This window comes from Equus quagga, chromosome 1 (assembly GCF_021613505.1).
Source record: "Equus quagga isolate Etosha38 chromosome 1, UCLA_HA_Equagga_1.0, whole genome shotgun sequence".
NCBI lineage: Eukaryota > Metazoa > Chordata > Mammalia > Perissodactyla > Equidae > Equus > Equus quagga.
The window spans coordinates 60,005,369-60,017,138 of NC_060267.1; the positions used below are offsets into that span (position 1 = coordinate 60,005,369).

Sequence of the window (11,770 nt, forward strand, 5' to 3'; positions counted from 1 at the left end):
TGTAAAATGGTACAGCCACTTTGGAAAACAGTATAGTGGTTCCCTAAAACACTAAAAATAGAAATGATCCATTTCTGGGTACATGCCCAAAAGAATTGAAAGCAAGGTCTCAAAGAGATATTTGTATACCCATGTTCCTAACAGCATTATTCACAACAGTCAAAACATGGAAGCAACTCGAGTGTCCATCCTTGGATGAATGGGTAAACAAAATCTGTTATAGACACACAATGGAATATTATTCAGCCTTTAAAAGGAAGGGAATTCTGACACATGCTACAACCTGGATGAACCTTGACAAGATTACGCTAAGTAAAAGAAGCCAGTCACAAAAAGACAAATATTGTATGACTCCACTTATATGAGGTACATAGAGCACTCAAATTCATAGAGACAGAAAGTAGAATGGTGACTGCCAGGGCCTGGAGGGAGAGGAGAATGAGGAGTTAGTGTTTAATAGGTACAGTGTTTCCGTTTTGAAAGAAAAACGAGTTCTGGAGATGGCTACACAACAATATACTTAACACTACTGAGCGGCACACTTAAAAATAGTTAACATGATAAATTTTATGTTTAGGTGTATTTTACCACAATTAAAAAAAAAAATCTCATCTCAGCAGCAAAAGGGATGTTTTAAAAATATAAACTAGATCATGTCACTCCTTTGCTTAAAACTTTCCAGAGGCTTCCCATAACAGGCAGAATAAAATTTAAACTTCTTTCCCTGGTTTATCAAGAGCTACATGATCTGGCCTGTGCTTGCCTCTTCAGCCTCATCTCACACCACCTCCACCCTCATCCTCCTTGCTATGCACATCAGCCTTCCTTCTGTTTGCCTCATCTTTCTAGCCGTAGGGCCTTTGCACTGTTTCCTGTCCCTGAATGTTCTCCTCCTAGCCCAGATTTTCACGATTTGTTTCTTCTGATTCAGATCTTAGCTCAAATGTCACCTTCTTAAAGGCCTTCCCTAACATCTAATCTAGAGTAGTCAACTGCCAATTACTAGGCAAGCACTTACAGTATCTAATTATTTACTGGTTTAAATATACAGTTCATTTTCTACCTCTTTCACAAAAAATAAGTCCCTTGTCATTCTTTTCACCACTGTATCCTGGTGACTCAACAGTGCCCTGCACATAGTAAGCACTTAATAAATATTTGCTGAATGAATAAATGCACAATAGTTTTTTAAAAATGACCTAAAGCTCTACAACTAAAGACAGGTTAAATAAATTACCACGTATCCTTATGGTGGAACATTAAGTAGCCATTTTTTCCTGCTTTTTCTTCCCAAATCTCCCCAGTACACAGTTGTATATTTTAGTTATGGATCCTTCTAGTTGTGGTAAGTAGCCATTTTAACTGATATTTCATGTATATATAGTATGCACATTTTATTTTCCAAGATGGCCATGATAAGTCCTCCCACCCTTCATTCTCTTCTCCCCAGTGGTGAGACCAATATTCCCTCTCCTCCTGAATTTGGGCAGGCCTGCGACTGAGATGCAAGTGATGCTTTGTAACTTCTGAAGTTAGGTCATAAAAGGCCACACAGCATCTGCCTAGTCCTCTTGGGACAGTCACTCTTGGAATCAAGCTGCCATGCTCTGAGGAAGCCCATGCTACATACAGGTGCTCAGGCTGAGGGCCCCCGTTGAAGTCCCAGCTGACAGCAAGCATCAACCATCAGACACGTAAGTGAGGACATTGAGATGACTCCACCCTCAGCCACTAATTGACTGCACTGCATTAGAAACTGCAGGCAAGAGCCACCCAGCTGAGCACAGGAAACCCTAGAACCATGAAACATACTAAAAGACATGCTTTGTACCACTGAGTGTTAGGGTAATTAACTACACAGCCATAGATAATCAGAACAATTTAGTTTTATTTTAACCAAGTAGAGAATGCAAACAAAAACTTGAAGGAAAAACAATAACAGTAGGGGACGTCAACACCCCACTCACATCAATGGATAGATCATCCAGACAGAAAATCAACAAGGAAACAGTGGAATTAAATGAAAAGCTAGACCAGTTGGACTTAAATATAGAACACTCCATCCAAAAACAGCAGAATACACATTCTTCTCAAGTGCACACAGAGCATTCTCAAGGATAGACCACATGTTGGGAAACAAGGCAAGCCTCTATCAATTTTAAAAAATTGAAATAATAACCAGCATCTTTTCAAATCATAATGCTGTAAAGCTAGAAATTAATTACAAGAAAAAAGCTGAGAAAGGGACAAAGATGTGGAGACTAAACAACATGCTATTGAACAAGCAATGGATAATTGAAGAAATAAAAGAAGAAATCAAAAAATATCTCGAGACAAATGAAAATGATAACATGCCATACCAACTCATATGGGATAAAGCAAAAGCTGTATTAAGAGGGAAATTCATCACAATACAGGCACATCTTAACAAACAAGAAAAATCCCAAATAAGCAATCTCAAATTACACCTAACTGAATTAGAGAAAGAAGAACAAACAAAGCCCAAAGTCAGCAGAAGGAGAGGAATAATAAAAATCAGAGCAGAAATAAATGCTACTGAAACAAAAAAGGCAGTAGAAAGGATCTATGAAACAAAGAGCTGGTTCTTTGAGAAGATAAACAAAATTGACAAGCCTCTAGCCAGACTTACAAAGAAAAAAAGAGAGAAAGCTCAAATAAACAAAATCAGAATGAAAGAGGAGCAAGAAGAGACTCCACAGAAATACAACGGATTATAAGAGAATACTACGAAAAACTATATGCCAACACAACGGATAACCTAGAGGAAATGGATAAATTCTTAGACTCTTACAACCTCCCAAAGCTGAGTCAAGAAGAAACAGACAATTTGAACAGACCAATCACAAGGAAAGAGATTGAAACACTAATCAAAAGCATCCCAAAGAACAAAACCCCAGGACCAGACGGCTTTCCTGGGGAATTCTACCAAACTTTCAGAGGATTTGAGACCTATCCTTTTCAAGCTATTCAAAAAAATTAGGGAGGATAGAGCACTTTCTAACACATTCTATGAGGCCAACACTGATACCAAAGCCTGACAAGGACAATACAAAAAAGGAAAACTACAGGCCAGTATCGCTGATGAACATAGATGCAAAAATCCTCAAGAAAATTTTGGCAACCCAAATTCAGCAATACATCAAAAGGATCATACATCATAATCAAGTGGAATTCATACCAGGGACACAGGGATGGTTCAACATCCACAAATCAATCAATGTGATACACCACATGAACAAATTGAGGAATAAAAACCACATGATCATCTCAATAGATGCAGAGAAAGCATTTGAAAAGTCCAACAGCCATTTATGATAAAAACTCTTAATAAAATGGGGATAGAAGGAACTTACTTCAACATAATAAAGGCCATATATGACAAAACCACAGCCGACATCACACTCAATGGGCAAAAACTGAGCACCATCCCCCTGAGAACAGGAACAAGACAAGGATGCCCACTATCACCACTCTTATTCAATATATACTGGAGGTTTGGGCCAGAGCAATTAGGCAAGAGAAAGGAATAGAAGGAATCCAAATAGGGAGTGAAGAAGTGAAACTCTCGCTGTTTGCAGATGACATGATCTTATATATAGAAAACCCCTAAAAATCCATCAGAAAACTAATAGAAATAATTAACAACTACAGTAAAGTTGCAGGGTACAGAATCAACTTACAAAAATCAGTTGCTTTTCTATACTCCAATAATGAACTTACAGAAAGAGAACTCAAGAATACAATTCCATTTGCAATCGCAACAAAAAGAATAAAGTACCTAGGAATAAATTTAACCAAGGAGGTGAAGGACTTATACAATGAAAATTATAAGACATTATTGAAAGAAATAGATGACGACACAAAGAGGTGGAGAGAGGTTCCATGCACATGGATTGGAAGAATAAACATACTTAAAATGTCCATACTACCCAAATCTACAGATTCAATGCAATCCCAATCAGAATCCCAATGCCATTCTTCACGGAAATAGAAGACTCCTAACAGTCATATGGGGCAACTAAAGACCCTGAATAGCTAAAGCACTCCTGAGAAAAAGAACAAAGCTGGAGGCATCACAATCCCTGACTCCAAAATGTACTACAAAGCCATAGTGATCAAAACAGCATGGTACTGGTACAAAAACAGGCACAGATCAATGGAACAGAACTGAAAGCTGAGAAATAAAACCGCACATCTACGGACTGCTAATCTTCGACAAAGGTGCAAAGAACATACAATGGAGGAAAGACAGTCTCCTTAATAAATGGTGTTGGGAAAACTGGACACCCAAATGCAAAAGAATGAAAGTAGACCATTATCTCATGCTATACACAAAAATAAACTCAAAATGGATCAAAGTCTTGAAGGTAAGTCCTGAAACCTTAAAACTCCTGGAAGATAATATAGGTAGTACACTCTTTGACATCAAACTTAAAAGGATCTTTTTGAATATCATGTCTTCTCAGACGAGGGAAACAAAAGAAAAAATAAACAAGTGGGACTTCATCAGACTAAAGAGCTTCTGCAAGGCAAAACAAACTACGATCAAAACAAAGACAACCCACCAACTGGGAGAAAATATTTGCAAATCATATACCTGACAAGGGATTAATCTCCATAATATATAAGGAACACACACAACTGAACAACAAAAATACAAAAAGTCCAAACAAAAAATGTGCACAGGAGATGAACAGACATTTTTCCAAAGAAGATATACAGATGGCCAACAGGCACATGAAAAGATGTTCAACATCACTAATCATCAGGGAAATGCAAATCAAAACTACACTAAGATACCACCTTACACCTATTAAAATGGCTATAATGACTAAGACTAAAAATAAATGTTGGAGAAGGTGTGGAGAAAAGAGAACCCTCAGACACTGCTGGTAGGAATGCAAACTGGTGCAACCACTATGGAAAACAGTATGGAGATTCCTCAAAAAACTAAAAATAGAAATACCATATGACCCAGCTATCCCACTACTGGGTATCTACCCAAACAACCTGAAATCAACAATCCAAAGTAACATATGTACCCCTATGCTCACTGCAGCACTATTCACAATAGCCAAGACACGGAAACAGTCCAAGTGCCCATCAATAATGACTGGGTAAAGAAGATGTGGTAAATATACACAATGGTATACCACTCAGCCAGAAAAAAAGACAATATCATCCCATTTACAAGAACATGGATGGATGTGGAGGGTATTATGCTAAGCAAAATAAGCAGACTGAGAAAGACAAACACCAGATGATTTTACTCATATGTGGGATATAAACAAACACATGGACAAAGAAAACAGTTTAGTGGTTACCAGGGGAAAGGGGGTGGGGGTGGGCACGGGGGTGAAGGGGAGCACTCATGTGGTGACAGACAAGAAATAATGTACAACTGAAATTTCACAATAATGTGAATTATGAACTCAAAAAAAAAAAACCCACCCTCAAACTCAAAACTCAGTGGCATAAAACAACAGCCATTAAAAAGAAAAGATTCTAAGAAATAGTACACCTGCGTAGGGCACTTACCACGCATGGTGCTGCAGGACTGGAAGTTGCTCTGGGTAAGTTTGTGAGTGAGTGGTAAGTGAATATGAAGACTGAGGACATTCTTGTACACTGCTATAGATTTTATAAACATTGTAAACTTAGGTTACAGTAAATTTATTAAAAAAATTTCTTTCTTCAACAATAAATTAATCTCAGCTTACTGTAACTTTTTTACTTTATAAACTTTAGTTTTTTAACTTTTGACTCTTTTGTAATAACACTTACCTCAAAACACACACTGTACAGCTGTATGATGTATTCTTTATATTCTTATTCTATAAGCTTTTTACTATTAAATTTTTTTTTTTTTTAATTTTTAAAACTTTTTTGTTACAAACTAAGACACAAATACCCACATTAGCCTAGGCCTACACAGGGTCAGGATCATCAATGTCACTGCCTTCCACCTTTACGTCTTGTCCCACTGGAAGGTCTTCAGGGGCAATAACATGCATGAAGTTGTCATCTCCTATGATAACAATGCCTTCTTCTGGAATACCTCCTAAAGGACCTGCCTGAAGCTCTTCTGAAGGAGATGTCACTCTTTTCAGAAATATGTCCACAGTGGTTTCCCTGGTTTGTTTCTTTTTTTCGTCAGAGATTTGCCTGTAAGCAGATAATGCACCATGAACATTCCTGTCTATTAATGAAAACCTTTCGGTGTTGGGGTCCATGTTTTTAAACTTTTTAAGGAGTTTGTTGAGGTCTGCAAAAGCTTCCGATAAACCCTTCACAGGTGTGAATTTTCTTGGGGGTTCTTGTTTTTCTCTTGCAGTTTCCTTTTCTCCTGCCTCTTCTTCAGCCATGCGTTCCTGATCCAGTAACTCCTCATTAGCCACTTCATCAGGAACCACCTCTAGGACCTCTCAATGTCATCCTCATCCACACACAGCTTCAAGTTGTTAGCCACCTCAACAGCAAATGCCAATTCAATGGCAAATCCTCTGAAGTCTCGGACAAACCTCAAGTGTCTTCTTCAAGAAGTCATTCATACATTCCTTGGTGACATCACCCCAAGCCCAAGAAAGGTTCTTGATGCAATCATAGGTGTTATAATCCTTCCAGAATTGCATCAGTGTCTTCTCAGTGTCTTTCTCGGTTGCAGCAACAGCCTGGGCAAAGGTCCTCCTAGGGTAGTAGGCCTTAAAAGCTGCTACAATTCCCTTATCCATTGGTTTAATCAAAGAGGTAGTGTTTGGAGGGAGAAACACCACTTTGATATTAGGATGAAGATCATCAATAAAAGGAGTATGTCTGCGAGCATTATCAAAAATAAGCAAAATCTTGAAAGGCATGTTATTCTCCAAACAGCACTTCTCCATTTCGCTGGTGTAGCAATTCAGGAGGGCATCCTGGAAGAGAAGCTGGGGCATCGATGACTTCTCATTGCTCCTGTAGTACACAGGCAGTGTGTGCTTACTGATATGCATGACGGCCTTGGGGTTCTCACTGTGCCAGATCACAAAGGGTTTCAATTTGTAGCCTGCAACATTGCCCCCAAGCAAGACTGTTATCCCGTCCTTAACAGCCTTGAAACCTGACATTGACTTGGCCTCCTGATGGATAAAGTCCTTTCAGGTATCCGTTTCCAGAACAGAGAGGTTTCATCCATACTGAATATTTGCTCTGGCAAGTACTTTCTTCCACAATCAGCTTATCTAGAATCTCCAAAAATTTTTCAGCTGCCTTCACATCAATACTCATAGACTCATCACTCACTTTCACATTATGTAATGAATAATGATTCTTGAGTCATTTAAACCACCCAGAGCTAGCAGCAAATTTGGCATCATAGTCGGGTCCAACCTTTTCTTTCAACATTGCAAACAAACTTTCTGCTTTGGCCATGATTGTCATGGTGCTGAGAAGGATATGCTTCTGTGCCTGGTCTTCAATCCTGATCATTAGAAGATTCTACATGTCTGATATAGGCTCTTCTTCAATTTTTGTTAGTCACAGTGCCTCCAATGAAGCAGATCCTTTAACAGCGTCTGTCTCTTTCTTCTTCTTCAAGATCGTAGCTATGGTGAAATAGGACATGTCTGACTAGTGAGCAATAACCATCACTGATTTTCTACCTTCACAGTCCTTAATCACTTTTAATTTCATTTCCAGGTCAATCACTCCATGTAGCCTTTTATTGGCAACCTTAACAGTAGATTTTGTATACTTAGGGGCCATGATGAACAAAATACCACAAGATTAAATCAGGCAGAAGAGAAATGATGTGATCAAGAGACACAGTAAATACGAGATGTGTGAGGCTGCTGCCGATATAACACAGCATACTGTTTTACAGTAAGCTTTTTTTAATAAGTAGGAGTACACTCTAAAATAACGTTAAAATGGACAGTGCAGTAAATACATAAACCAGTAACATAGTTGTTCATTATCATTATCAAGTATTATGTACTATATATAATTGTATGTGCTATACTTTGATATAACTGACAGCACAGTAGGTTTGTTTACACCAACATCACCACACACGAGCAATGCATTGCGCTACAACATTATGATGGCTATGACATTAAGATGGCTACAACATTATGATGGCTACGACATTATGATGGCTACAACGTCACTAGGCAGCAGGAATTTTCCACCTCCATTATAAGCTTATGGGACCACAGTTGTATATGCGGTCCATCATTGAATGAAACATCATTGTGTGGCGCATGACTGTAGTAAATACTCAGATATATAATAAATACATAAGTGTTGGCTACCTGGAAATTAGGAGATATGGTACTGTGAATGAACATAAAAATATTGATGGAGGGCTTGTGTGAAATGCTGCGTCCAATATAAACTGATAACATGAGAGTTTGCAACTCACAATATTTAATGGCAAACCTCAGGCCTGGAATCAGCTTTTTCCAGCACTATAGGCTACAAGCTAATGTATATCAGCAGAGAAACTTGAGTGGGACAACAGGCAAAGCCATGGAATTTAGGGACCTGTCACCACTTCCAAGGCTGTAGAAGGGGGCCCAACAAAGGGACTGGTCCTCTTTCTCTTGCTTGATCCCTGGTTCCATCCCCAGTCACACATGGATTAGTTAAAATTGAGGCAACTTTCAAGAAAAATCATCTTTTGTTCCCAAATCTGAGAAATGGACTATGCCTGGATGTAAAGTCAGGATAATAAGCAAAGCATCAACGTGTGTTTTAATAATGTGTTCAGAATAGCTAAGCAATTATTTTACATGACTTGTATTGGGGATAGAAGATCTGGTCTAGCCCCAGCACTGCAGGATGACTCCTGAATAAGTCATTTCTCCCGGTGGGGTAACAGCTTCCCAGTTTATTTCAAAAAGGGGGTTGGATATCTGTGCTCTACAATCTCTTCAATTCTCAGAGAGAGAGAGGGAAAGAAAGAGTATGTGCACACTGTGCACAAATCCAAGTGCTATGTATTAGGGGAGCAGGTTCATTTTTGGTTTTGCTTTTGTAAAACCAATACCTATTTGTTACAGAAAGAGAGAAGTCAGAAGCTGTTGCAAACATAGAGCTCTGACTTTTAAGCATGCTATCCACCACTCTCCTCCCCAGAATGATGCCTGATGACCCTTCAATCCGTAACATCCAACTGTTGGTAGTCTGTATCTCACTTATTCTGCTCTGCATTTTCTTTAACCCACTGCACTTATTGTAACATACTACATAATTCAGGTATTATATTTATTTTTATTGTTTGCCTCCCCCAGTTAGGCTGTACACTCATGAAAAAACAGCAATCTTTATTTGTTTTTATTCTGATGTATTCCCCAAGTGCCTAGACAAATAGCTGCCAATCAATAAATATTACTTGCGGACTGAATCAGCTGAATAAATTATAAATACATAGTCAAGAAACCCTAATTCATTGTCTCCATTTCCCTCTGGGAAACAATCACAAGCATATGCATGTTAGGCAGGAGACAGAGGAGAGCAGTTCCTGACAGTTCTTTGATTTGCTGATGAAATGACAAAATTCCTTAAACTTCTCTTTCTTGCCCACATAATTTCAGGAAAAATCTCATCTGCTAAAAGCACAAAATCAATCATACAAAGATTCTGAAATTAGGAGGAAAAGCATTTTAAAAAGTAGATGGAAAGTATCCGGCAGAGATGAACAGAAATCTGATCTCCAGAGTCTAAACCTGGAGACAGAACACAGCACAGTTTGGCTTCTCCACCATAAACGAACAAATGAACAGAGGCATGTTATATTTAGCAGGAGAAGGAAAATTTGACCCAAAATCATCTTCACAATTATGAAACACAATTGTTTGTAATATTACTGACCTAAAATGATTTTGCCTTTTCCTTCTACTATCACTCTTATTTTCAAATGCTCATTTCTAAAATCTGTGGTGTACTGAATTTGTGGAATCAACTATAAAGTCTAGAAGTCTCTTTCAGTGGACTGCCTCCAGAAGAAGTTAAAGGCTATTAAACCCATGCCTCCAGATTACTGTAATAATAAAAAAGACTCTGGAATGCTAAAAGCATACCACTCTGTAAACAGACTGAAATCTGTGTAAGCAAAGCTCACAAAGACAGAACGATCAACACACAGAACAAAGAAAGCCATTTGAAAAATCCCAATGATCAACCAACTTCTTGATCTAGCTCCAACAGGATGAGGGAGGAGGCTCTTGATTAAAACAGCAGAGAGAAAGACCACTCGGATTGGTTGGCCTGAGGAAACTACCAAGGGAGTGAAACATTCCTGCGAAGACGCCACTGGAAACTGATGATGGAAAAGACTAAATTTAAGCCCATCCAACATCAGCAGCCAGACGTTCCAAACACCAAGCCCACATGAGTATCTACCGCAAGAGCCAGGCCATCAAGGGTGCTGATGAGTGCTGGAAAGTCTCCAAAGACCAGCTTTCTTTAGAGAGAAAAAGAACGGAAGCAAAACATCAAAATGAACAAAACCACCAAGAGTTTGGACCTGATTTAAAACAAAAACAAAACAAAACAGGCCCTAAGCAGGTTTCTTTTGCATGAATCTGACAGGTTCCAGTCTCAATCCTCAACACTTAAATTGGGCTTTGGAAACAGACCTTAAAAAAAAAAAGTAAGTCTGACAAGAAACCATAATCTAGCACAATCAACTATAAAAATGAACCAAATCAGAAAGTCTGGGATATTTCAAACCAGAAACAGACACAAACTGCTGAGATGATAATCAACTTTGGGAGTACCTGTTCGTATATTAGGAGAATCCATCCAGGCTGTGCAAGAAAAGAGGAAAAACAGGGACAGGGACAAGGATAAGGGTAAGAAAATAGAGGGTTTATTAAGGGTTCAGCCCATCTCCTGGGAATTATCCTCAATTTTTCTGGAGCAATTGAATAATCTGACACACAAACCAGCAAGGCCTTCTGCACCTCAACTCTGTGCCCCCCAAGTCACACTCTCCTGGCCCTATGCCCAGAGTTATACAAGTGAATCCAGCAATGTAAGGACAGCATGCATTTTCACCATGGTAGACATCAACACGGACCTCACCTTGTCACTGTCATCATGACAAATGTGGTCGTGATGGATGGACTGGCACTGAAAAGAAGCACCAACACTACCTACAAGAGAAAGGGAGGAAAAGTTAAGATGCAATAATTCCTTACATTTAAACTGCTTTACCAATTAAAAGTACTTTTATATCCATTATCCCATTGAATCCTGAACAATACCCAGAAGCAGGCAGGATAGGGATTATCATTTGTGCAGTTTAACTGAGGAAAAAAAACAGAGAGAGGCTGATTTACACAAAATAGCAGTCAGTGAAGTGGTAGGTCTAAATGCAGAACCTCATTATTCAAACCCCTAATTCACCACTTTCTACTACACTGACTAGTTAGTTTTCAAAGTAGGGTCACCTAAATAAGCACAACAACCTTCAATAAGGCATAGTTCTCTTTAGGAAAAAAAGTATACTCCTTGTCAGACTATACATACTCTCTTTGAGAAAAAAATTGACCCTATAAATTCTCAGGATATAAATAACACAATCTAATACACAATCATATAAGATTATAAATACGTTATTACTTTAAAAGTACACATTTTTAATAGACACAACCATCTGTTAATTTGAAGAAATGTCTCCTAATAACAACTGCTCTATGACAATAGTGACAATTCTAACCAATAGGAAAATAAAATGATCATCCAATAAATGATTGGAACTGAGTAG

General features: G+C 38.5%; 1 protein-coding gene across 2 annotated transcripts in view; it reads right to left on the reverse strand.

The window, feature by feature from the left end:
* Positions 1-11,156, reverse strand: part of RNF38 (ring finger protein 38) — an 82,782-nt gene extending 71,626 nt beyond the window's left edge. Inside the window, exon 1 of one of the 2 annotated variants that reach the window (XM_046665381.1) lies at positions 11,086-11,156. Coding sequence is in view for 1 of the 2 variants with exons in the window: in XM_046665418.1 (XP_046521374.1) it covers positions 11,086-11,102 (17 nt within the window). In the remaining variant the exon portion in view is untranslated. The remainder of the gene's footprint in view (positions 1-11,085) is intronic. The other variant, XM_046665418.1, reaches the window with a different exon arrangement.
* Positions 11,157-11,770: the final 614 nt, after the last annotated feature.